This window comes from Chiloscyllium plagiosum, chromosome 26 (genome assembly GCF_004010195.1).
Source record: "Chiloscyllium plagiosum isolate BGI_BamShark_2017 chromosome 26, ASM401019v2, whole genome shotgun sequence".
NCBI lineage: Eukaryota > Metazoa > Chordata > Chondrichthyes > Orectolobiformes > Hemiscylliidae > Chiloscyllium > Chiloscyllium plagiosum.
The window spans coordinates 12,592,810-12,619,674 of record NC_057735.1 but is presented as its reverse complement, the minus strand read 5'-3'; the positions used below and the strand labels follow the sequence as shown (position 1 = coordinate 12,619,674).

The following is a 26,865-nucleotide window of genomic DNA, read 5'->3' as shown; positions in this document are numbered from 1 at the left end:
GCCCCTCCCCCAAGTCCCTCCTCCCTACCTTTTATCTTAGCCTGCTTGGCACACCTTCCTCATTCCTGAAGAAAGGCTCATGCCCGAAATGTCGATTCTCCTACTCCTTGGATGCTGCCTGACCTGCTGCGCTTTTCCAGCAACACATTTTCAGCTCTGATCTCCAGCATCTGCAGTCCTCACTTTCTCCTAAATGTCTTTTAAATGTTGTAATTGTACCTGCCTCTACCATGTCCAGTTAACAATGAGTATAAATGGGGGTCAGTAAATGCCTGCTAGTGAAGGACTTTTAAGCAGTGTTACTCTAAAAGAACACTGCTCCAAATAGAAGAAAAGAATATGTAAAGACATAGACAAATTTGGGAGGAAAATACTTCTTGAACAGGTCTTTTGCATGATCTGAGCTTCGTACAAATAGGTGCTGCTGGTACTATAAAGACACCTCATATTAATTGTTTTGCTGACTTTACAGCTGCATGAGAAGATTGAGCCTGGAGCTATCAGACAGCACAGGACTGTAAGTCACCAGAGGTGACCAGCACTTTCACTGACTGGAGGGTGGGGAGGCAGCATTTCAGCATATTGTCACCCTCTCATGTGAGAGTTTCTCGCAATCCGTATCTGACCATGCCTTACCCAACTCTCCTCTCTTCCCCCTCAAAGTCTGTGGGTCTGCTCTGATATCTGCAAAGCACCTTGTAACATTTTTCTCCATGCTGTACGTGAAGATATTGCTAATAATGCAGTTGCTGGAAAAGCTGTGTGCTCGTGCCAAGTTTCCACAGGCTAGACATGTTCCTAATCAGGATTCCAGATGATGCAGGAAACCATTTTGTAGGATTTACTGACGGGTGTGTTGTAGTGACATCAAAGAGAGCCTCGGCCAAAGGGTAACAAAGGAAATTTAAAATGCAGCTCAGGAAGTATCTGTGGGTGGGGTGAAACATTATGTTGAAAATGCTGCCCTAGGGTTTCCTTAGCTTCTAAATACACATAAATTGGGTAGTGAAGTGAGGAAAAGGAAGTTTACTTACAGCAAGTAGTCAAAATGTTGACTAAGTCAACTTCTCAAAACTCTAGAGACATGCTAAATGTCTGATTGTTGCTAAGGTTACTTAGAATTTGCAAAGGAACTATGTTTTGAAACGAACTACATCCTGTAAGTGAACTGAAAGTTACGATTTCAAAAGCAAAGCATTGCAAAATTGTCACTTTTTTTAACTTTATCTATTAATTCCATGAGTATGTATTCTGAAATAAATAAGTGAATTGCCGTCGCTTTAACATATTTTACGAATGGAAGTTTAATAATGGATAACAATTTCACAACAACCTTTTAGCTTCATAAGTCAAACAAGATAATGGAATGGTTTTCTTCAACATTATAGATTGATGGATGCTCTGTTAGAACGCAAAGGAACTAAGTCTTTATTTTTAACTAAAGTTTTAACTAAAGTTAAAAGCTTTTATTTATAGACACATTACATAATATACATTTTCAATTACAAAGTTCATATGCTCTTGTATACTTTGTTTTGCAAAATAATAGACTATTAAATACAATTAACAAGTGATATCACTCAAAACAGTACAGTAAAAAAAATCAATATCGCAAAGGAAAATTTCAAAGTTTATAGTAGTAATTGGGGTTTGGGTGCTGATGATGAACCATAGTCCCAGTGTATTCACCACAGAATCCCTACAGTGCAGAAAGAGACCATGCAGCCCCTTGGGTCTACTCCGACCCTCTGAAAAGCATCACACCCAGACCCAGCCCGGCAACCCTATCCCCGTAAACCCACATTTACCTTGGGTAATCCATCAAGCCTTCATATCCCTGCACAATACGGAACAATTTAGCAAGGCCAATGCACCTAACTTGCACATCCATGGACTGTGGGAGGAAACCGGAGCACCCTGTGGAAACCCATGCAGACACAGAGAGAATGTGCAAACTCCACACAGTCAATTGTCCAAAGGTAGAATCAAACCTGGCACTGTATGGCAGCATGCTAGCTACTGAACCACCATGCTGACCAAAGCACTACCAGTCATGAAAGATCTCAAGTGTGCCAGGGAGACACTGTCCTCTTTCTAGGGAAACCTCAATGCAAATGTTACCACAAAAGACAGGCGATCAGACCTGGTTCAGGAGCAGACCCATAGGAGGACTTTCCATCGCTTTCTTTTACTGTCTATTCACGGGATGAGAGCATTGTTTGCCCCCAACGCCTCATCTTCACCATGGGCATCCATTCCCTATATACATCCATCCCCCGTGGCAAAAGCCTGCAAGCCCTCTGTTTCTTCCTCTCCTGCCGTCCCAGCCAGTACCCCTCCACTGAAACACTCATTCGATTAACAGAACTGGTCCTCACCCTCAACAATATCTCCTTTGAATCCTCCCACTTCCTTCAGACCAAAGGGGTATCCATGGGTACTCGCACGGGCCTCAGCCATGCCTGCCTCTTCATAGGATATGTAGAACAGTCCATCTTCTGCAGTTACACTGGTACCACCGTCCACGTTTTCCTCCGTTACATCGATGACTGTATCGGCACTACCTCGTGCTCCCACAAGAAATTTGAACAGTTCATCAACTTCACAAACACCTTCCACCCTGACTTTGAGTTCACCTGGACCATCTTGGACACTTCCCTCCCCTTCCTGGACCTCTCTGCGACTGACTCAACATGACATCGACTTCAAATCCACCAACTGCCACTGGTATTTGGAACACATCTCCTCCCACCACCCCTCCTGGAAAAATGCTATCCCTTACTCCCAAATCCTCTGCCACCACCATATCTGCTCCCAGGAAGAGCAATTCCATTCCAGGACATCCTAGCTGGCCTTCTATTTCAAGGACCTCAATTTTCCCTCCCTCATGATCAACAATGCCCTCCAGTACATCTCCTCCACTTTCCGCACCTCTGCCCTTTAACCCCACTCTTCCAACTGCAATAGGGATCAAAACCCCTGCTCCTTCCATCCCACTAATCTTTGGATAAAGCATATTATCCTCCGCCATTTCCATCACCTACAGTCATGCCCCACCAGCAGAGATATTTCCCTCCATACCCCATTCTGCAGAGACCATTCCCTCCATGACCCTCTTGTTAGGTCCATGCCTTCCACCAACCCACCCTCCACTCCCTGGCACCTTCCCTTGCCGTCACAAGAAGTGGAAAGCCTGCGTCCGCACTTCCCCCCTCACCTCCCTCCAAGACCCCAAAAGATCCTTTGACATCTGGCAGAGATTTCCCTGCACATCCAAATAGCTCATCTACTCTGTCCATTGTTCTCGACATGATCTCCTCTACATTGGGGATTCAGGACGCCAATTCACAGAATGTTTTAGGGAATATCTCTGGGACACATGCACCAACAATCCCACTGCCCTCTAACTGACCACTTCAACTCCCCTTCCCACTCCTCCAAGCATGTGCAAGTCCTGGGCCTCCTGCACCGCCAAATCCAAGCCACCTGATGCCTGGAGGAAGAACACCTCACCTTCTGCCTTGGGACCCTCCAAACACATGGCATCAATGTCGACATCACCAGTTTCCAAATCTTCCCTACCCCCTCATCCCAGATACTACCCTCTAACTCGACTCCGCTCTCTTGACCTGACCTACCTGCACATCTTCCATCCCACTTATCCGCTCCATCCTCCACTCACCATCACCCCCACCTGCATCCATCTATCACCTTCCCAGCTACCTTCACCCCCATCCCCACGCTCACCCTCCTATTAATCTCCTAACCCCATTTCGCCCACTTCCGCCATATTCCTGATGAAGGACTTATGCCCGAAACGTCGACTCTCCTGCTCCTCAGCTTCTGTGCTTTTCCAGCGCCACACGTTTCGACATTGCTGGCTAAGCCAGCATTCATTGTCCAGAGGGCAGTTGAGAGTCAACCACGTTGCTGTGGGTCTGGTATCACAAGAAGGCCAGAAGCTTTCCCTCCCTAAAGAACACTTGTGAGCCAGATGGGTTTTTCTCCAACACTCGGCAACAGTTTCATGGTCATCCTTTGATCTTCAATTCCAAATTTTAAAAGTTGCATTAAAACTCCACCATTTGCCCTCGTAGGATTCGAAACCAGGTCCCCAAAACATACCCTGGGTGTGGGGATTAATTGCCTCCCACTTTGCAGTGGCCAACAATCAGGAATGTGGGGCTGAAGTGCAGACAGAACCTGAGCAGGAACCACCTCAAATTGTTATTTAGGAACACAAATGAGGATGAATGTACACATGAGAATAAATACTCAGCATCTGAACACTTTTAAAAACGCAATTGATGTGTAATTAAGATACTTTGCAACGTTAGATTCACTGTATTGTCTCTGAACCTTGGAAGATGGTTCAAATTTCCCTCTCTGCCAAGATACTTAAGACATATAGATATCCAAGGTCTCTTTGGGTAAGCTGTTCTGAAGTTGCAGACTGTGAAGTTTATTCTGCCATTCATATCCATATTAGAACAATCTGTGCTTACATTCCACCTCAATTTGTCAATGAATTTCATAACATGGCAGAATCACAATCTGATTTCACAGCTGAATGATTAGATTAGATTCCCTACAGTGTGGGAACTGGCCCTTCGGCCCAACAAGTCCACAATGACCCTTCGAAGAGCAACCCACCCAGACACCTCCTCCCTCTGACTAATGCATCGCAATTTACCATGGCCAATTCACCTGGCCTGCACATCTTTGTGACTGTGGGAGGAAACCCACACAGACAGGGGGAAGAATGTGCAAACGCCACACAGACAGTTGCCCAAGGCTGGAATCAAACCTGGGACTTTGGCACTGTGAAGCAGCAACGCTAAACACTGCACCACTGTGCCACCGGTGTTCATAGCTAATCAAAACAACCTAGTTTCACTTATGCAAGTAAACTTGAAAACATGCAATTTTTCAATGGCAGAATGAAATTGAGGAAAAGTGATAAGGTTCACTCTGCCATCATCTTAATAGAGAACCAGTAAACTATTTGTAAAGCCTGGAATAACATCATGTTCAAGAGTCCATCCTAGAATTATGAAAGAGATACTTTGTATTGGTTTCTGAAAACAAGCTCGTTTTACTTTGCTGTCTTCAGATTAGGATTAAATGCATGGAAATAACATCTTTAACTTGCCAATGACTAATTCAGCTTTACAATACAGAAAATGTAGAAGACAGAAATATTTACATTTCCTTATTTCTAGGAAATAGTTGATGGGTCTTCCCAGAATCCTTGCCCTTCCTGCTATTGTATGACGAATTTGCGTAAATGCAACATCCTCAAAATGGTGATAAATCCCAACTGATCGTACTTTACGTGAAGTGAGATGAAAAGTTGCATTCCAGCCCAAACTAGAATTGTTTCATATTTGGTTACCGCCCAAGTGCAGAAGGGAGGTTTCTGTTTCGTGTGGCGTGCTGGTCAGTCTCCTGCGGGAGGTCCTTCACTTGCTGCTTGTCACTGGATGAAGCATTTTATCACCCGGTGATGTTACTGTGAAGATCAACATTGACGTCGATCTGTGAAAAGGACAGGCAATTTGACCAAATGTGGCTAAAAGCGAAGGGATGCAGATGGAATAATAAGAAGCAAGCCAAAGACATTCCAAGGAGAAAGTGAGGGCTGCAGATGCTGGAGATCAGAGCTGAAAATGTGTTGCTGGAAAAGCGCAGCAGGTCAGGCAGCATCCAAGGAACAGGAGAATCGACATTTCGGGCATAAGCCCTTCTTCAGGAATCAGGATTCCTGAAGAAGGGCTTATGCCCGAAACGTCGAATCTCCTGTTCCTTGGATGCTGCCTGACCTGCTGCGCTTTTCCAGCAACACATTTTCAGCAAAGACATTACAAGGCCAGACATGTGCCCGCAGTGATTACTAATTCTGAGTTGAAACTCCTGAAAACAATTAATAGGGTCCAGTTACAGAGCCCTGTTTCACTTCATGGGCTCTGCTTGTAAGTTAATCAATTGGAAAACACAGGTGATTGACTAGTGGTGGTTAATTGATAAAATAAAGCCACCAGTGATTTGGCAATAGGGGAGAGAAGTTTAGTTGTGTCTAATGGCACTTTTGGTTTCTGTATCTTTTCTTTTTAAAAATGAGCAGAGCATCATAGTGCTATTGTGGCGCAGTGGCAGTGTCCCTGAGAAAGACTTGGGTTCAAGTCCCACCTACTCTAGAGTTGTGTAGTGATAGCCCTGAACAGACTAGTTAGAAAATATCTAACAGAAACTGTTTTGGTGCAGTGGTAATCTCCCTGCCTCTGAGTCAGGATGCCTGCGTCAAAATCCCACCTGCTCCAGAGGTATGCCAAAACATATCTAAAAAGGATGAATTGGAAAATATTTTAGCAAATCCTTCATTCTGGTATATCTTATCCTTCTAAAGGAAGGGGGTAGCTAAGTTTTGGATTTGTATTTAAATAAGATTTGGGTTTTTTTTTTGGAGATTTGACATTCCTTTTTTATATATTTTCTCTTTATCCCCTGAACTGAGGAGATTCTAAATCCTTATTTATATTTTTACTTATTTTCTTTTCTTTCTTTTATTTAATATAATGCCACGTCCAACATTACCGCCAAACAGCGGTAGTGCTTATTTTCCCCAGCATCAATGTTGTGTGTGCAGGTGTTGGACACAGAGAAAAAACATCAAGTGCAGAAAACTTTATTCATTTTCCACCACCAGGTAGAAAGGGAACACCCCGAGTGGCCAGTAACAAGCCCTTCTCAGTAATGGGCAATGCTAAGTGATCAAAAAAGTAAAAGGGAGGGCAGGGATTAAATCAAAATAGAGTTGGAGGGGGAAATAAAACACTCCACACCCTGCGGTGCCACCATAAGATTTGTTTTTAAATAATAAGACATCTGAAAGGACTTTTCATCCAATGAAGTACTTGTGTCAGGAATGCAGCAAAATGTTAACATAACAGGCTCCCACAAACAGCAAACTGATAAAGTCACGACAATCTGTTTCTTTCGATAGGATAAATATTGGCTATCTCACTGTGTATTGCACCGCTGCTGTGCTTCAAGGGAGTATGTCAAGGACAGAGGGGTCAAGGCCTCAGTTTAACATACTGTCCAAAAGATAACATCTTTATTCATTCATTACTGGAATGTCGGACTTTATCTAAGTTCTGTGCTGGGACTGGAACTCATACCCTAATGTCTCAGAGACAGCAGAATTATTAACCAAGAGGCTCACACTGCATCAAAATATAATGTGTGAATATGTGAGTTATATTAAATTAATAACATTCTTTTCTCTCTCCTTTTCCCACAAAAGGTTTTTTTTCATAAATGTAAGACAGCCACTAATGAGTGCAATGAAGGTTTTAGCGGGGACATCTTTAGCCTTTGAATGTTTAAAATGAGGAACTGGCTTAGTAAAATAGTTGAGGTAAATATGGTGGAAGCACAAGGGGAGCACGCACGAGAAAAGAATAGAATGATTGTGAAGAGTGTCAGATGACGCAGGGTATGAGAAGGCTTGTGTCAGCATTAAGACTAAAGTGGACAACTCGGGCCGAATGGCCTGTTTTGTTCCATACATTCTGTGCGACTCTTCAGAGATTTTACAACGTGACACATTTTTTAAAACTTATCATATTATTGTTAACTCTTAATGGTGAGATTTTTTTGGAAGTTTAATGTAATTTGAAGTTTGGGTAATGCCACCACGAATGCGTAAAACCGCATTTTCCTTCCATCCCCAAAACATGTACAACCATAGAAGGCAGTCTCCTGACTGTGGTGATCTTCAGCTAAATGCTTGAAAAGTAACAATGGTCTGAATTTTCATTTTGGAATTTTGTTGTACTTCTCCAATCCCGCAACAAAGCACTGGAGTTGCAATCTGTATTCTAATTGGTGTAAGTGGTTTGATTATATTATAATATTTTGACTTACCAACTTGGCTGGCTGCAGATTTTGATATGATTCTTAATCTTAGACTCATAGAATGAAGCCTATTCAGCCCACCATTGTGATATGAGCTTTTGGACAAAACTCAGCCACTCTTTCCCCTTATTTACATCTTAATTATAAATTCAGTGCCCTTTCATATCTTAATAGATTTATAAACATATTAAGTTTTTCATGTAAGTTGTACTGCCCTGCTAGAGGAACAATGTTATTAAACTGGATAGGGCACAAAAGAGATTTACAAGGATGTTACCAAGACTGGAGGGTCTGAGTTATAAGGTGAATAGGCTGGGATATTTTTTCTTGGAGTGTAGAAGGCTGAGGGGTGATCTTATAGAGCGGTATAGGTAAAATGAATAGCCAAGGTCCTTTCCCCAAGATAGGGGAGTCCAAAACTAGACAACATAAGTTTAAGGTGAGAGAGGAAAGATTTAAAAAGGACAAATTTTCACACAGAGGGTGGTGCATACATGGAACGAGCTGCCAGAGGAAGTGACACAGGTGAGTACAATGATAACATTTTAAAGATATTTGGACAGGTACATGGATAGGAAAGCTTTAGAGGGACATGGGTCAAACAAAGTCAACTGGGACTAGCTCAGTTTAGGAAATCTGGTTCGTATAGACAGGTTGGGCCGATGGGCCAGTGTCTGTGCCAAATGCCCCTATACAGATTGTTATGCTATAACGCGCATTTCGTTAATGCAAATTCACTACAACACAATTGATGAACTGAGGACACTGCTTCTGTAGCATTTAAAGTTTGTATTGGTTATAATGCGATTCTGGCCCCATTAGTTTAAATGGTGCTGCTATTACACGATTTTCTTATAACATGGGTTTGCACAAGAACGGAACTACCGTATGTGAGCAGAACTGACTGTATTAAAGTATAAATTTATATATTTGTGCGTCATTCCCACTCTGTTGTCAAGACAATTTTATTTACTTTCATTTGGAAAGTATTATGGTTTATTGAGTGATAGCATGTAAGTTAAATTGTATGTTGCTTTCTGAAATAGGCTGTGAGAATCTCATGTAGTTATCAGTTTGCTGTGTGGGTTAACATGGCCAAGAGCCGCCCTGTTTTATTTAGGTTAAATAGGGGAACATAGGAACATTCACATGTTGAGCCCACTCCGCCATTGTATTGGATCATGACAATAGGGGAGGTGCTGACCTACTGATATTATCACCAGGCTGTTAATCCAGAGATCCAGTTAATGTCCCATGGAACCAGGTCCAAATCCCACTACAGTAGATGGTGAAATTTGAATACAATTTTTTTTTTTAAATCTGGATCCAAGAGTTTAATGATGACCATTAATCCATGATCAATGGTTGGGGAAAACCCATCAGGTTCACTCATAGCAGTCAGGGAAGGAAACTGCCATCCTTACCTGGTCTGCACTACATGTGACTCCAGACCCACAGAAATATGGTTGACTTTTAACTGTCCTCTGGGATGGACAATAAATGCTAGCTTAGCCAGTGATGCCCTCATTCTGTGAATGAATTTTATCGAGAACAAAACTACCTAAATGTGTTGCCGGGGTAGGGGTGGATGCTTTGGAGAGGATGCAGGGAGGGTTTGTGGGGATGTTGCCTGGTATGGAGGATGCTAGCTATGAGGAGAGATTGAGTAGGTGAGGATTGTTTTCATTGGAAGGAGGGAGGTTGGGGAGGCACCTGATTGAGGTCTCCAAATCATGAAGGGTATAGACAGGGTGGATAGAGATAAGCTTTTGCCCAGGGTGAAGGATTCAATAATGAGAGATCACACTTTCAAGGTGAGAGGTAAAAAGTTTAAGGGGGATACATGTGGCAAGTACTTTACATAGAGGGTGGTGGATGCCTGGAACACGTTGCCAGCAGAGGTGGTAGAGGCAGGCACAGTAGATTCATTTAAGATGCATCTGGACAGATGCATGAGTAGGTGGGGAGCAGAGGGATACAAATGCTTAGGAATTGGGCGACAGGTTTAAACAGTGGATTTGGATCGGCCCAGGTTTGGAGGGCCACAGGGTCTGTTCCTGGGCTGTAAATTTTCTTTGTTCTAAATGCTATCCCTACAGAGCAAAATCGACCAATTTCTGTCGCAAACATGCTCAATGGTTGAGCTTCAACTGTCTTGGGTAGAGAATTCCAAAGGTTCTCCACCAGCTGAGTGAATAAATTCTTCCTTGTCTTAGTCTTAAATGGCCTGACCCTTTATTCAGAATCCATGTCCGCTGTTATCAGATTCGCCAGCCACAGAAAATATCCCATCTATGTCCACATTGTCATATCCTATAAGAATCTTGTAAATTTAAATGAGATTACCTCTCTTCATTGAAATTCTGGAGAATAAACATCCAGTTTCTTCAATCTCCTAAAAGAATGCCTGGCAAACCCTGTGACTCCTTCACAGTCAAATATATCCTTCCTTGGATAAAGACACCAAAACTGGACACGATATTCTGGGTATTGAGCTTGCGTTATAAGCAGGAAGTCACAGTAAACATCTGGCTAGAAGCACATTCTATGTAAGTGAATCATTTATGCCTGTTTAATGCAAATGCTCAATGATTAAATTGCTCTGTGTTGGTCAGCTGGCTGATCTATTTCCGCCGTGCTGATCAATTTAAGCCTGAGTGTAGCCTCAGAGAGCTGACGGAAACAGAAGCTTCCAGAAATTCTTAAGCAGTCTAAGTTGAGAACATGTGTAGAAATGGCTGATGTATTTAAAGCAGTGTAAGTTAACTCGTTATAGATACTTTTAATCAACCTGCTCAGACATGTTACACATGGAGGCCTTTGGAGTAGGTGGGACTTGAATCCAGGACTTCTGGCTCAGAGGTAGCGACACTGCCAGTGTGCTGCAATAAAGATCTAATACATTTCTAAAATAACAATAAAAAAAGCACAGGAGAAACTCAGAAGGTCTGGCAGAATCTCTGAAGAGCGAATAAGTGTTAACAGACATCTTCAGTGTGGATGTCATATCTGAAATGTTCTGCTGTAAGACGTATTGCAAATTAGTTAATACCCAACATTTAGGTTCTACAAGTAACTACCAATGAACATTATCAATGCTAGTCAAAGGAACTAGCAAAGAAATGATTCTCGTCACTAAAGACAATGAGAGGGAGAGGGACAGAATGAGGCCAGTCAGTCCATCAAGTCTGCCCAGCCATTCAATCTGTTTCCCAACCCCATTCTCCCGCCTTCTCCAATGACTAGCATTTTCAAATTCTGCATCAGACTTACAATGGGTCTTGTATCCAGCATTCATTTCACAAAGATGTTTGCAATAACCAGGATTTTTTTAAAACTTCGAAGTCCCCATCTGCTCATTACCTGCTTACATTATCCATTTCTTTTTTTTTTGGCAGTATTTCCGACCGTGTTCTCCTCGAACCTTGTACAACATGAGATTATCGCTAACTACAGTCACTTGTTTACTGTCCGTGGATCAAATGACAGTCTCCAGCCGTACATGCTGATTGCCCACCTGGATGTGGTCCCTGCCTTGGAAGAAGAGTGGGACGTTCCACCATTTTCTGCAGAGGAAAAGGATGGCTATCTTTATGGACGCGGATCTATGGATGACAAGGCATCTCTTATGGTATTGTTGCCTGAAGTTTTCCCTTAAGCTCAATTTCCTGCAAACTGTTTAAAACCCACTGCCTGATTCAACTCTGAAAAATGTATTAGGTCTCATGGCAAACCTACCATTTCATTCTGTGGAGTCTTCTATTTTGGAACCCTTTGTCATTTTTTTGTGCAAGGAAAATTCAGCTGTAACATCTGCCCGACTCAGTGAGTTTCCTTTCTTAGATATAACTTTCCTACAACATCACTTCCAGAAATGCAGCTGACTTTTATTGTGGTCATATTCACAATAATGAAATAAAGCTGTTTAATTCTGCACTTGTATCAATTAGTCAGGCAATCTGTTGGCCCTGTGTGATGTGAGTTTGGCTTCAACTTCAGGCCTGGGATAAAGTACACAAGAAAGAGGAATTCTATCTGCTGAACTCTGGAACTGTTTTAGAGTCATACAGCAATTCAATTCAATTCAACTCAATTCAGCATAGAAACCGGCCCTTCAGCTCAACTCCTCCATGCCAACCAGATTTCCCTAACTAAATTAGTCCCATTTGCCTGCATTCGGTCCGTACCCCTCTTAAACCTTTCCTTTCCATGTACCCAACTAAATGTCTGTTAAATGTTAGAATTGGACCTGCCTCTACCACTTTGTTTGGGATATTTTCAAATGAATTATCCAGCAGATAAAATAAGTAAATGTTTAAATTAACCTTGGGAGTAAGAAAAGGAAGCTGAGTAACTGTTTAATTTATGTGTAGAATTTAAAAAAGTCGTAAACATTTATTTGCGTAATTAAAATGTTTAGTAAATCTTCAATTTACACATGGGTGGGGGGAGGGGAATGATAAGCTATTTTTACAGAGACAGACTGGTTCTAAAAGTGGGGTTTTGTATAACTCTTGGTGACGTCAGCAGCAGGTTCAGGCTATTCTTTGGTCTAATGTTAGTTTCTCCCACGGACTGAGCTGTGACTTGCGTAGTGTTGTTTAGTAGTTTGCTTGCCACACATTTCGGCCATTACCTTGTAATGTACGGTATGTATGAGATGTGGAGTTCAGGAGGATAAACAGGAAAGGCAGTGCATGGTGCATTGTTGAATACAGCAGCACAGAGTGAGGGCAAGTCAGAAGAGACTGGAAAAATTAGGTTTGTTCCCCTTGGAGCAAAAACGATCTTGTGAAGATTTAATCAAGACATTCACAGTCAGAGAGTCATAGAGGAATTGTTGTTCAGAGACACAATGGTCTGAATTACTTCTGTCAGAGCTGTTTTGTTTAACTATAATAGTGCTTCTGTGTTGGATTTTATGGATTGGATGATCTGACTGATACAGTCTGTATTGTCTGATATTGTATGGATTGTCAGATTTTACAAAATTTCTGTTTCTTTGAGATTTTACCCTGATGAGTTATGTTTTCACTTATAAATGGAATGTGGGCATCGCTGGCAAGACCAGCATTTATTGCCTGTTCCTAACTGCCCTTGAGAAGGTGGTGGTGAGCTGTCTTCTTGAACTGCTGCAGTCCTGTGGCAGACCCACAGTCAGGTAAAGAGTACCATGATTTGACCCAGCTACAGTGAAAAATGTGTTGCTGGAAAAGCGCAGCAGGTCAGGCAGCATCAAAGGAGCAGGAGGATCGACGTTTCGGGTATAAGCCCTTCTTCAGGAATCATGACCGAAACGTTGATTCTCCTGCTCCTTTCTTGCTGCCTGACCTGCTGCGCTTTTCCAGCAACACATTTTTCAGCTCTGATCTCCAGCATCTGCAGTCCTCACTTTCTCCCAGCTACAGTGAAGGAATGATGATATAATTCCAGGTCAGGCTGATGAGTTGCTTGGAGAAGAACTTGTGGATGATGGTGTTCCCTTGTCAGAGGTCACCCTGGTAGAGGTTAGAGGTTTGGAAGGTGACATGCAAGAAGCCTTGATGATGTGAATAAATATAGCATCTCCTGTGATTCTTGCAATGAAGCCAGTTTCAAACCTAATGATTCGCATTCCATTGGACTCAACCAGGGAATTGTACATTTCAATGACTCTATCTATGACTCTATTTGACAGGGATAATGTGATTTTTGAGCAGGCAAAGATGATGCCATAAGTATTGCCCAGGTTTGCACCCTGGTGATGAGGGCACCTCAGTTTTACTGAAGGGCATCGTGTTAAGTATGAAACTTCCTAATCCTGTGTTGTAGCATTTTCTGATATGCTGGATAGAATCACGGACCCTGTGGGTCCCTAGTTACAGGGTTTCTCCCAATGTTTGAAACTTAATTGTCACAATGTATATCCAGAATCTATTGAGAGAAAAACCCCAGTGCTGGTGCTTATGTATTTAAGTATTCTATTTTCCACAGGGAATCCTCCAAGCTCTGGAATTCTTACTGAAACGAGGCTACAAACCCTGTCGATCGTTCTACATTGGAGTTGGACATGATGAAGAGGTAACTCAAGATCAAGTGCTGAACTTGGGGAGGGCGGGCCTTGCTTCTGTTGCTAGAACAAATGCTTTGGGTCTTCTTTTGTGATGACCAGGATGTTGTATTGCAAAGTTAGTTTCTGTGGACTAATGCTGCATGTGAGGGGGGGTGGGAAAGAATTCTGGCAATGGTGTTTGTTAAAAAAGTGCTGCAAGGGTCATGAATATGTGAAGAGGGAAGGGACATATTAATGATTGAGGTATCAATCTTTCATCAGAATTGATGGATAAGAAAGCTCCTAGAATAAGAAAAATATGATAAGAACAAAAGACACAGGAGCAGGAAAAGAATATATGGCCCACAAGACTGTTCTGCCGTTCAGTGGATGATATTTATTTCAATTTTGTTTTCTTACTCCCTACTCATATCATTTGGTTTCCTGAGAGACCTAAATTGTGTCTGTCACAGCCTTACATTTATTCAATGATGGAGAATCTGCAGCTCTCTCGGGTAGAGAATTCTAAATTTCACAACCCTTTTGAATGGAAAAGTCTCTCCTTGTCTCAATCCTAAATGATCAGCCAATTATTTTGAAACTGTGTCCCCTCAGTATCTACACTGTCACATCCCATTGTAATCTTGAATGTTTTCAATGAAATTGCCTCTCATTCTTCTAAACCCCAGAGAATATAGATCCAGTTTACTCAGCCCTTCAACATAACGTGGAGGTGCTGGTGTTAGACTGGGGTGGAGAAAGTTAAAAATCACACAACACCAGGTTATAGTCCAACAGGTTTATTTGGAAGCACTAGCTTTTGGAGCACTGCTCCTTTATCAGGTAGCTAGTGGGGCAGGATCATAGGGCACAGAATTTATAAGGAGAGATCAAAGTGTCATACAACCGATGCAATGTATTGATCAAACCTAGATTGTTGTTATGTCTTAATCACTGAGAATGAGTTGCAGATTTCAATTCATTAATATGTAAATTCCATAACTTCTTTCAAGTTGCATTCCCGAGATAACTTAAGGTTTTATAAAAAAAGGTGACATCTCAGCTCAGACAATGCATTCCAACCTTGAGTCAGACTGGTTCTTTTTCCAAAGTAGGAATTTATAAAATGTCACATGGACTGACTGCCTACAGATTGTGTGCTTTTGGAATAAATAGAATGTATCTGCAAATGCAAATTCACCCCATTGACATATATGTGTGTGAAGGGGAGGGAGAGTGAGAGACAGAGAGAGAGGGAGAGAGAGGGTGTGTACGTGTGTGTCTCTGAGAGAGTGTGTTTATATGAGACAGTGTGTGAGTGTGTGTAGGAGATCACCTATAGTGTGACATGAACCCAAGGTCCTGTTTGAGGCCATCCCCATGGGTACTGAACTTGTCTATCAGCCTCTGCTCAGTGACTCTGCATTGTTCTGTATCCCAAAATCTGGCTTGGAGGACAGTCACCCGAAAATCCAAAGCCGAATGTTCTTGACTGTTGAAGTGTTCCCCAACTGGGAGGGAACATCCCCCCTGACAATTATTGCACAGTGTCCATTCATTCATTGTCATAGCATCTGCTTGGTCTCGCCAATAAACCATGCCTCAAAGCATCCTTGCCTGCCTCTCCTTCAAGGGATCAATCTAGTGAACCTTCACTATTATCTCCAAGTCATGTATTCCCTTCATTAAATTGAAGACCACAACTGCACATAATATTTTAGATGTTATCTCACCAAATCCCTGTATAATTGCAATAGCACTCTAGCTTTATACTAACATTGTTTTCCTTGTGCGTGATTGTCCAAGTCCTTTTGAGCATCAGCATTTACAAGTTGCACAGATTTATAAAAACAATTTTCTTTATAGCCAAACTGTTACTTCAGTACAGCATGGAGAGTTGCAGTGTCAGAACCAGGGTTAGAGTGAGGCCCTAGTTGATGGAATTTGAAATTTCAATGGATTTTTTGAAAAGGAGGATGTAAAACTGAGAAGTAACTTAGTTGCTTAGTTGTCAGGCTATTCTGCCTACAAATTGATTTCTCTGTTTACCAATAAAATTCCAGTAATAATACTTCAGTACAAATAAAACACAACATGAAATGTATGGAAGTGCTTCACATGAACACTTTGTAAAACAAAGTATGCCTCTGAGCCATATAAGGAGCTACTAGGTCAGGTGACCCAAACTGCAGGCTTTAAGGCTAATCATAAAGTCAAAAGTGAAGTAGATAGTTGGTGCATGGAAGGTATTCCCAAACCTGGAGTCTTAACAACTTGGCACTGTCTTCTTGAAGTCGTTGTGACTGAGAATGCACAAGAGGCCAGAATATCGTGAAGGTTTTAGAGATGTCTTAAGGGCTTGAATAAAATGCTGTGAAATGTTTTAAGGACATAATAAGGAGCTATGTAATGATACAACATCTTCTCTCCTTTAAGGTTGATGCTAATGGACTTGGAGACAGACGTTTCTCAGATTTCCCATTTTTTTTGCCCCCTGTTTGTTCCAAAGGGCAAAGGGCACTTAATATAAGCCTGAGGCCTTAATAATTTGAAATAAAATGGGTATCCTGAATCTAACCATCACCCCTCAATATTCAATGGCATTAACATAACTGAATCCCCAAGTGTCAACAAGCTGAGGGCTAACATTGACCAGAAATGGACCTGGATTCGACATATAAACATTAGCTACAAGAACAGGTCAGATGCTATGAATCCTGCAGTGAGAACATCACCTCCTGGCTCCCCAAAGCTTGTCCATTATCTGCAAGGCCCATGGCAGGAGTGTGATGGAATACTCCCCACTTGCCTGGATGGGTGCAGCTCCAACAACACTCAAGAAGCTTGACACCATCCAGGACAAAGCAACCTGCTTAATTGACACCACATCCACAAACATTTAGTCCCTCCACTGCCAGTGCTCAGCAGCAGCAATGTGTATTGTCTACCAGAGGTATGGCAGAAATTCAGCAAACCTCCTTAGACAGCACTTTCTAACCCATGACCATGACCATGGGAGCACCACCTCCTTGCAAGTCCCCCTCCAAGTCACTCAACACCCTGACTTGGAAATACAATGCTGTTTCTTCACTGTCATCTTGTCGAAATTCTAGAACCACCTCCCTACTGGCATCGTGTATACCCTTACATCAACTGGTTTAAGAAGGCAGTTCACCACCAACTTGTCAAGGATAAGTAGGCATGGGCAATAAATGCTGGCCCAGCCTGCAACACCCACATCCCATGAGTCAATATTTAAATAAATGACAGTGAGTCAGGAGCAATGGAAGAGGCAGCTTTTCAATATGTAAATTATCCAAGAACAGAGGAGATCAAAAGAGAAAATGCTGGAAAATCTCAGCAGGTCTGGCAGTTAGACTCAAAATGTCAGTTCTTTTCTCTCCTTACAGATGCTGCCAGACCTGCTGAGATTTTCCAGCATTTTCTCTTTTAGTTTCAGATTTCAGCATCCGCAGTAATTTGCTTTTAACAGAGGAGATCAGTTTGGTCCAGAGTTTCAAAGAAAGGGGCTTTCTTACATAATAGATTTGCACATGAATTTGGATGTTCTGGAGCTCGTTATTACAAGTGCAGAAAGCAGTTTAGAACTCATCATCATGCACTGTAGATTACTTCCATCTGAACAATGTGGTCTGCTGGCATCCTATCAATCCCTAGCTGCACGAGGCTGAATTTCATAAGACTGTCCCATGTTTAAATGTGAGTCTCCCAACATTAATATTAACCGCGAAGCATATTGCCACTAATGTTAATGTCACAGCGAAGTGAACATGCAAAGCAAGTATCGGGTCAGTGTGGGCCAAATGGCCTGCTTCCATGCTGTCAGAATTCTATGACTCTAGGCCCACAGTGCTCTTCACTGCCCTCTGGATAATATGTGGTGGTCACATCCTATGAATGAATAAAATGACTGTAAATTCAGATAAAGACTCCAAGGTGACAATGCAGTACTAAGTGAGTGTGCTGTCATCCAGGTGAGTTGTTAAACTGGGTCTTCTCATGTGAGTGTAAAAGGTTTTATGCCATTATTGGAAGTGTAAGGGAGGTTACAATCCTATCAGTCAATAATTATCCCTTAACCAACCATCATATTCAATTATTGCAAGAATTGCTACTAATGAGAACTTTCAATTTGCAAATTGTCGCAATTGCTACATTTCCAAAACCGCTGCATTGGCAATAAAGGGCTTTGGCAACAGTCACAAGGTTGTGAAAGGATTTGTTTAAAGGCAAGCCTTTCTTTCTTGCCTATAGGTTGGGGGAAACAATGGAGCTAGAAACATAGCAACAGTTCTACAGTCCAGAGGAATAAAACTCTCCTTTCTTCTGGATGAAGGCTCGTTTATACTCAGTGGAATCGTACCAGGGCTGAACAAAAATGCTGCAATGTAAGTGTCTCAGCTGCCCTAACTCAAACAGCATCATGTCCTGTTGGTTATAGACTTATAAAGTTATAGAAATGTACAGCACAGAAACAGACCCTTCGGTCCATGCCGATCAGATATCCTAAATTAATCCAATCCCACTTGCCAGCATTTGGCCCCTATCCCTTCAACCCTTCCTATTCATATACCCATCCAAATGCCTTTTTAAATGTTGTAATTGTACCAGCCTTCATCACTTCTTCTGGCAGCTCATACCATACACGTACCACCCTCTGAGTGAACAAGTTGCCCCTTAGGTCCCTTTTAAATTTCCCTTCTCACCTTAAACCTATGCCCTCTTGTTTTGGACTCTCCTACCCAGGGGAAAAGACCTTGGCTATTCATCCTATCCATGCCCTTCATGATTTTACAACCTCAGCCTCCAACACTTCAGGGATAAAAGCCCCAGCCTATTCAGCCTCTCCCTATAACTCAAACCCTCCAATCCTGACAACATCCTTGTACATCTTTTCTGAACCCTTTCAAGTCTAACAATACTTTTCCGATAGCATGGAGATCAGAATTGAATGCAGTATTTCAAAAGTGGCCTAACCTATGTTCTGTACAGCCCCAATATGAAATCCCAATATATTCAATGCACTGACCAATAAAGGCAAGCATGCCAAATGCCACCTTCACTATCCTGTCTATCCACAACTCCACTTTCAAGGAGCTATGAACCTGCAACCCAAGGTTTCTTTGTTGCCAAAAGAATATATCTTTCACAGGCGGCAAATACCTACATAAACACAGAATGCAAAATACCTTGGTATGTAAGTAGCCACAGACCCTTTCCTGATGAAACAGGTAAGAAAATGCCCAGAGGACATGATGCACTAAATATTCTTCACATATTAACTCTACAAATTCTCTTTTCTATAAGTCTGTATATTTATATGGAAGTAAAAAGATATTTGTTCTTGTCATGTAAAGGGGCTGACATAATCACCTTTAATGCCTATCCTCAAGAGACAGATTTATTAAGGATGAAGCCTTGTCTAACAGGATGGCAATCGCACTTTGTTATTCTAGTTATATAGTTGTGAGCTTTGAGATTATGTTTTGGGACTGTATTAACTTTAAAATAAAACCAAGTCGGATGACCTTGCACTGAAGCACGTCAATCTGATTTGATTGTTAGAAATTAAAGGGGACCCAGACTGTTTAATGGGAAGAAGATGCAAATTGATATCTTTGGAGACAAGGGCAGTAGCCTGGATGCTAACAGTGGATGAACCATTAATCTCCAAAGTCCCAGAAAAGTGTTTATTGATTCTGTCAGGTTGTAAACATTGTATTTTTAAACTGTTCGTTTAGTTAACAGATGAAAAAAAATGGGTCTTCTGAGATAGTTCATCAACATTTCTAACTGGAGACGTCCCAACTAACTTATGTTGTCCTGTTGAGCTTTCAGAGAGGAAGAATAGCTAAAATAACCCCAAACACACTCAGGCTCACTTAGTCTGCTCAGATCCAGGAGAGGAAGGGGAAAAGCTGAAGACTTAAGAGTCTCTGGATCACTGCCCAGGAATTCGAGCGAGAGTTCACCTTCAGACTGGGGGAAGAAACTAATTTATGGGGAGCTGAGACAGGTTGGAAGATTTACAAGATTTGCCTTGAGGGAGAATTCATTAGGAAAAATCTGATCATGGAAGAGATTTCTGGAGTTTTAAGATTCCAGACTAGGAAAGGAAAAGATCAGAAGTAAACCCTTGGAATTAAGAGTCACTTTGGACTTATTTTGGAAGAATGGAATGTTGACTTAAAGAACAGTGTACTGTATAGGTGTGAAGTCATTTTGATAAATAAAATCTGGGGTTTTCTGGATAGACCCCCCCACCCCCGATCCTCACATTCCACCCCACTAATCTCCAAATCCAGCGTATCATCCTCTGCCACTTTCACCACCTACAGTCAGACCCGCTACCAAAAATAAATTTCCCTTCCCACCCCTATCTGCATTCCACAGGGACCTTTCCCTCCGCAGCTCCCTCGTCAGGTCCCACCAGCCTCCTCTCCACACCTGGCACCTTCCCCTGCTGCGTCAGACATGCAAAACCTGTGCCCACACCTCCCCCCCCACCTCCATCCAAGGGCCTAAAGGATCATCCCAAATCTGGCAGAGATTCATTTGCATATCCTCGAACGTCATTTACTGCATAAGTTGCTCTCTATGTGGTCTCCTGTGTATCGGAGAGACAGAGCACAACTTGTGGAATGGTTCAGGGAACATCTCTGGTCCATTCACACCAACCAACCCCACCGCCCTGTGGCCATCAATTCAACTCTCCATCCCAATCCCCTCATGTCATATCCATTCTGGGCCTCCTCCGCCGCTTAACCAAGGCCACCCACAAACTGGAGGAGGAACACCTCATCTTCCGTCTCAGGAGCATAGAACTACATGGACTCAACATTGAACTCTTTGAGTTTCGAAAACTCCATTCCCCTCTCCCCATCCCAGATCCAACTCTCCGACTCAGTTCTGCCCTCTTGACCTGTCCTACCTGTCCATCTTCCTTCCCACTTATCCGCTCACACTTCCCACTGACCTATCACAATCACCTCTGACCTTCGCCCACTTATTACCATTGCAATAACCTTTCACCCTAGCACCCCCCCCCCCAATTTATCTCTCAGCCCCCTTCCCCCTCCCCAGTCCTGACGAAGGGTTACGTCCAAAATGCCGACTCTCTTGCTCCTCAGATGCTGCCTGGCCTGCTCTCCTTTTTCCAGCACCACACTTGATTAGCTCTTATTCTTTTAAAAATACTCTTGGCCTTGAAGGGAATCATAACAAACAAATGTCAATTCCGTCTCCAATCCTTCCCCTGGCTAACTGAAAGCCTGTTTACAGGTTTAAACCTGAAATAAATTCAACTGGAATTTATCTCTGATCATGATGTGTCTTTAATTGGCTGTGGCATCAACATAATGATTCCGTAATCTCAGCTATTGTCTGGGATTGTATCATTTTCTGGCCACATGTCTCCAGGTCAGTGACAAATGAAATGTTAGTTTGTGGGCGGCACGGTGGCACAGTGGTTAGCACTGCTGCCTCACAGCGCCAGAGACCCAGGTTCAATTCCCGACTCAGGCGACTGACTGTGTGGAGTTTGCACATTCTCCCCGTGTCGGCGTGGGTTTCCTCCGGGTGCTCCGGTTTCCTCCCACAGTCCAAAGATGTGCGGGTCAGGTGAATTGGCCATACTAAATTGCCCATAGTGTTAGGTAAGGGGTAAATGTAGGGGTATGGGTGGGTTGCGCTTCGGCGGGTCGGAGTGGACTTGTTGGACCGAAGGGTCTGTTTCCACACTGTAAGTAATCATATCTAATCTAATCTAACCTAATCTAGTCACAGCCTCTTTCCATAATCCTGGCGAACTGACTCAACTAGAAATCATATGGAAAGACATAAAGTGGTAAAACCTCTGCCCCTGGGGGAACACAGACCTCACGGCAACTGTCCTTTAAAAAAAGAATTAGGAGCCCCAGAGAGTGATGCCAACAACCATCAAGGCTGTTTTGTATATAACTCTGTTTTCTTAAAGTGAAGTCTAAACATAAATATCAGTTAATGGAGGTTGCCTAATGTTTTGTGAAAGCAAGATTGTCTGTATACCCAAAAGGTCAGGCCGAAGGTTCATCGTCCTGCTGTGGTGATACACACACTACTTATGCTTTCATAACTCATTAGTCTCTGCATATGTTGCTTGTCAGCCTTGAGCTTGACCATGGTTTAAGACACAGGAGAAAGCCAGGACTGCAGATGCTGGAGATCAGATTCGAGAGTGTGGTGCTGGAAAAACACAGCAGGTCAGGCAGCATCCAAGGAGCAGGAGAATCAACCTGGGAAGGAGGAAGGGGGCTGAGAGGGGGGGGGGGAGGAGGGGATGGTCGACCTTCCTGCTCCTCAAATGCTGCCTGACCTGCTGTGTTTTTCCAGCAGCGCGCTCTTGACCATGGTTTAAGACAGTCTGGAATCTTAGGAATGCCTTAGACATCTTGCACCATCTTATAAGGCTATATAATTACACCTAAATGTTGGAAGCGCAGAACAAGACATAAACATTCTGGTCATAAAGTTCAAAAAATAATTGCCAGATAAACATCTCCACTGCCTTCACTCTTCTGAAGCAACTATTCAGGACCTATCAAGACTGGTTAGAACTCAAACACACAGATTCCTTAAAGTCTCATGGCAACTATCAATTTTATGCATTGAACTATGGAGAAGCTCAGACTGTAGACACTGGGCCAACTTTGCCATCCCACTTCAGCCGGCTCAGCATTTAGTCTAAAATTATGAAACTACTTTATGTGCCTAATTTAAAATGCCTGCCTTCTGATCAGGAAAGGTACTGCCACACTTGGAAGATTGGTATGCTAACTGAAGAATGTAATGAGCAAGATTCCTGTCTTTTTTCTATCTGAGAGTAATTACAGTCATAGAATAACACAGCACAGAAACAGGCCGTTAAGTCCAACTAGGCCATACTGACCAAGTTTCCCAAAGTAAACTAGTCCCACCTGCCTGCGTTTGGCCCATATCCCTCTTAACCTTTCCTATTCAATTATCTGTCCAAAGGTCTTATAAATGTAACTGTACCTGCATCTACCACTTCCTCTGGCAGTTCATTCCACTTACAAGTCACCCTTTGTGTGAAAATGTTGCCCCGCAGGTCCCTTTTAAATCTTTCTCCTCTCACCTTTAAAATATGCCCCCAGTTTTGAACTCCCTCACCCAAGCAAAAAGGCCTTTCCAATTCACCTTATCTACGCCCCTCATGATTTTAAAAATCTCTATAAGGTCACCCCTCAACCTCCTATACTCTATTGAAAAGATCTTAGCCTGTCCTTATAACTCAAACCCTCTTGTCCCAACAACATCTTGGTAAGTCTTTTCTGAACTATCTCTAATTTAATAATATCTTTCCTACAGTAGGGCGACTCAGTATTCCAAAGGTGTCCTATAGGACTTCATCATGATTTCCCAATCCTATACTCAATGGTCTGCGCAATGAAGGCAAGTGTGCCAAATGTCTCCTTCACAACTCTGTCTACCTGTGATGCAAATTTCAAAGAATGATGTGCCTGAACCCCAAGGTCTCTCTGTTTGACAACACAACCTAGGGCCCTACCATTAACTGTATAAGTCCTGCCCTCATTGTTTTTTATAAAAATGCAATACCTCACATTTATCAAAATTAAACTCCATCTGCCACTCCTCAGGCCATTGGCCCAATTGATCACTGTTTATGTGTTTACACTATATCCTCTAGCATCGCTCAACCTAGTACCAGGAGAAGGATTGGATATTGCGCATATCCAGAAATTCACCAAAGATCCTTAGATGCACCTCCTAAACCCATGACCACTTCCATTTAGAAGGACAAGGGTAAGACACATGGGAACACCACCACCTGCAAGTTCCCCTCCAAGTCACTCATCATCCTGACCTGCAAATATATCAGCCACTCCTTCACTGTTGCTGGGTCAAAATCCTTAAATTCCCTCTCTAAGGACATTGTTGGTCAACCTACAGTAAATGGACTGTGGCAGTTTAAGCAGGCAGCTCACCACCACCTTCTCAAGGGCATCTAGAAACAGGCAATAAAAAATGCTGGCCTTGCCAGTCATGCCTATGTTCCACAAGTGAATAAAAACATTACCACAATACAGGCAGAGCCTTGCTAAAATTTGAATTGTGGTGAAATGATGGGACAAGCCCCACAATCACAACCTTTAGTACCTCAGCTTTTATGTTGTAACTGCATTGCGGGATAAGGATTGTCAAAACCCGTTCCCTGCAGATCCATCACCACGACTTTGGTGAAAGTACTCCAGGGATTTCCCCCAATGTTTCTGGCAAATCCCCCTTGGAAATTTGAGATGCTGCCTTGTTAAACAGCCTGCCTTGCAAAACCTTGTGTACATGCTGCAGGTATGTAGAGTATTGAGTGCTCAATGCCTTGTGCTGAAAAGGCTCTGAAAATTATTTCTTTCTTTAGAGCATTCACTGTAAGGAGGTGAATGTTGTGTGTTATTGCCAAACTCCAGTGGATAGCCTCATTGATTTTGTAAACCCCCCAGGCAGCAATCATGTCCTGCTGGAGTACAGTATAGGTCATAGTGTCAGAAAAGTGAGATGCAGTTGGAGAAATCAGGATTAAGCTGCCCATCAGTTCACTGGGACTTTCTGGTGGCTTATGGAACTCTTAATACCAGCTGGCAAACATCTCAAGAATGTGATAACCTGCAAGACTTGAGCCTGCTTAGAGACAAGGAGAAAGTGAGGACTTCAGATGCTGGAGATCAGAGTCCAAAATTGTGGCGCTGGAAAAGCACAGCCTGTCAGGAGAATCGACATTGCGGGCAAGTCATTCATCAGGAATGGATGAAGGGCATATGCCTGAAATGTCGATTCTCCTGCTCCTTGGATGCTACCTGACCTACTGTGCTTTTCCAGCGCCACAATTTCCAACCCTACTTTTGGAGCTCTGAGGTAGGGGAAGCCCATACCTCCATCTCCACCCCCACTGATCTGACCTTGTGGCCTGACCCCCTCCCCTCCAGCAAGTCAATGAACTGGGAAATGAGGTCTGAAGCCAGCCACATCATCCATCTATCCCCACTTGTATTGGCCAGAATGTCTCCTTGCAGTGATGTATCTAAAATTCCATGGGGTGAAAGTGATAATAGAAGGATAATGGCAATGTCACTGAGCTAGTAATCCAGAACTCCAGGTTAAAGTCCTCCAGACATATGTACAAATCGGTGGCAGATGGTGAAATTTGAATTCAGTAAAAAAAATCTGGAAATTAAAAGCTAGTCTGATATTGTCCTCATAACCATCAAGTACCCAGTTGGATCACTAATGTCCCTCAGGGAAGGAAGTCTGCACTCCAAACCTGATCTGACCTACACTTGACTGACATACCCTCTAAGCTGCATGTCTGCCCACATGCACAGCTACCCTGTGGGTCCATGCATGTTGATGGGGTCCGCTGATGCCATTCACAGCACAATAGGGTTAGAGTTCTTCAGATGGAGGCCCGCATGCACAGGAAAATAAATTAGCGGGAATGCTGCATATGACTGCAGACACACAGAAATGTAGTTACTACCCTCATGTAATTGGCAATGGGCAGTCAATGCTGACCAAACTAGTGATTCTCACATCCTGTAAATGAATCTAAAAATAACAAGTGAACCAGTTGGGCTCAGGCTGATATTTCAATGCAGTTTGAAGGCCTCATCATCCCCATTGCAGTGGATACACAGGATCCTCTTTGAGAATCAGGCAGTTCTCCCAACAAATTTGGTCAATATTTTATCCTCAATCAATAAGGCTGAGCAAAAATGAGGACTGCAGATGCTGGAAACCAGAGTCTAGATTAGAGTGGTGCTGGAAAAGCACAGCAGGTCAGGCAGCATCCGAGGAGCAGGGAAATCGACGTTTCGGGCAAAAGCCCTTCATCAGGAATAGAGGCAGGAAGCCTCCAGGATGGAAAGATAAATGGGGGGAGTGGGGCTGGGGAGAAGGTAGCAAAGAATACAATAGGTGAATGGGGGTGGGGGTTGAGGTGGTAGGTCAGAGAGGAGGGTGGAGAAAGGTAGCAAAGAGGCAAACTATCTACCTGTTGTTATCCAGGGTAGTTACAAACACACTCCTACCCACATGTCTGCTGTTTTAATCGCTATTTTAGTTTAGACATGCATTAACATTTGGTCATTTGTCATGTGCTTAGGCATGTCCTGAGGCAAAATGGGAAATTTGTTCTGTTGCTGAAATGTAAATCCCTCAGTTTGACTTCTATGACCTGATGCAGTGGCAGCTACCAAACAACCTCCATTTTAGTCATTGCAGTAAGTTTTAGCTCCTGATGTTGAGATGTGCATTTCAAAGCAGAAATACATCATCTCACTGAAAATAATTCACCTTTTTAAGATGCTCCTTAAAACCTACCTCGATGACAAAGCTTTCAATCATTTCCTGATATCATCCTATGTGTCTCGGTGTCACAATTTTGTTTAATAATTTTGTGGCATGGTGGCTTAGTGATCAGCACTGCTGCCTTATAGCACGAGGGACCTGGGTTCGATTCCTGCCTCGGGTGACTGTCTGTGTGACATTTGCATGTTCTCCCCTTGCCTGCATGGGCTTTCTCTGGGTGCTCTGGTTTCCTCCCACAGTCCAAAGATGTGCAAGTCAAGTGAATTGCCCATAGTGTCAGGTACATTAGTCAGGGGTAAATGTAGGGGAATGGGTCTGGGCGGTTACACTTCGGAGGGATGGCGTGAACTTGTTGGGCCGAAGGGCCTGTTTTCATACTGTAGGGAATCTGTGAAGGTAAGTGTTGTTGTGGTTCTGTTCACCGAGCTGGGAATTTGTGTTGCAGACGTTTTGTCCCCTGTCTAGGTGACATCCTCAGTGCTTGGGAGCCTCCTGTGAAGCGCTTCTGTGAT

At 42.9% G+C, this 26,865-nt stretch overlaps 1 protein-coding gene across 3 annotated transcripts in view; it reads left to right on the top strand.

Moving 5' to 3' along the window:
* LOC122563098 (N-fatty-acyl-amino acid synthase/hydrolase PM20D1-like) overlaps window positions 1-26,865 on the top strand; it is an 83,863-nt gene that overhangs the window by 10,875 nt on the left and 46,123 nt on the right. For all 3 annotated transcript variants that reach the window (XR_006315483.1, XR_006315482.1, XM_043716524.1), the window contains exons 2-4: window positions 11,319-11,551; window positions 13,894-13,980; window positions 18,227-18,360. Coding sequence is in view for 1 of the 3 variants with exons in the window: in XM_043716524.1 (XP_043572459.1) it covers window positions 11,319-11,551; window positions 13,894-13,980; window positions 18,227-18,360 (454 nt within the window). In the remaining 2 variants the exon portion in view is untranslated. The remainder of the gene's footprint in view (window positions 1-11,318; window positions 11,552-13,893; window positions 13,981-18,226; window positions 18,361-26,865) is intronic.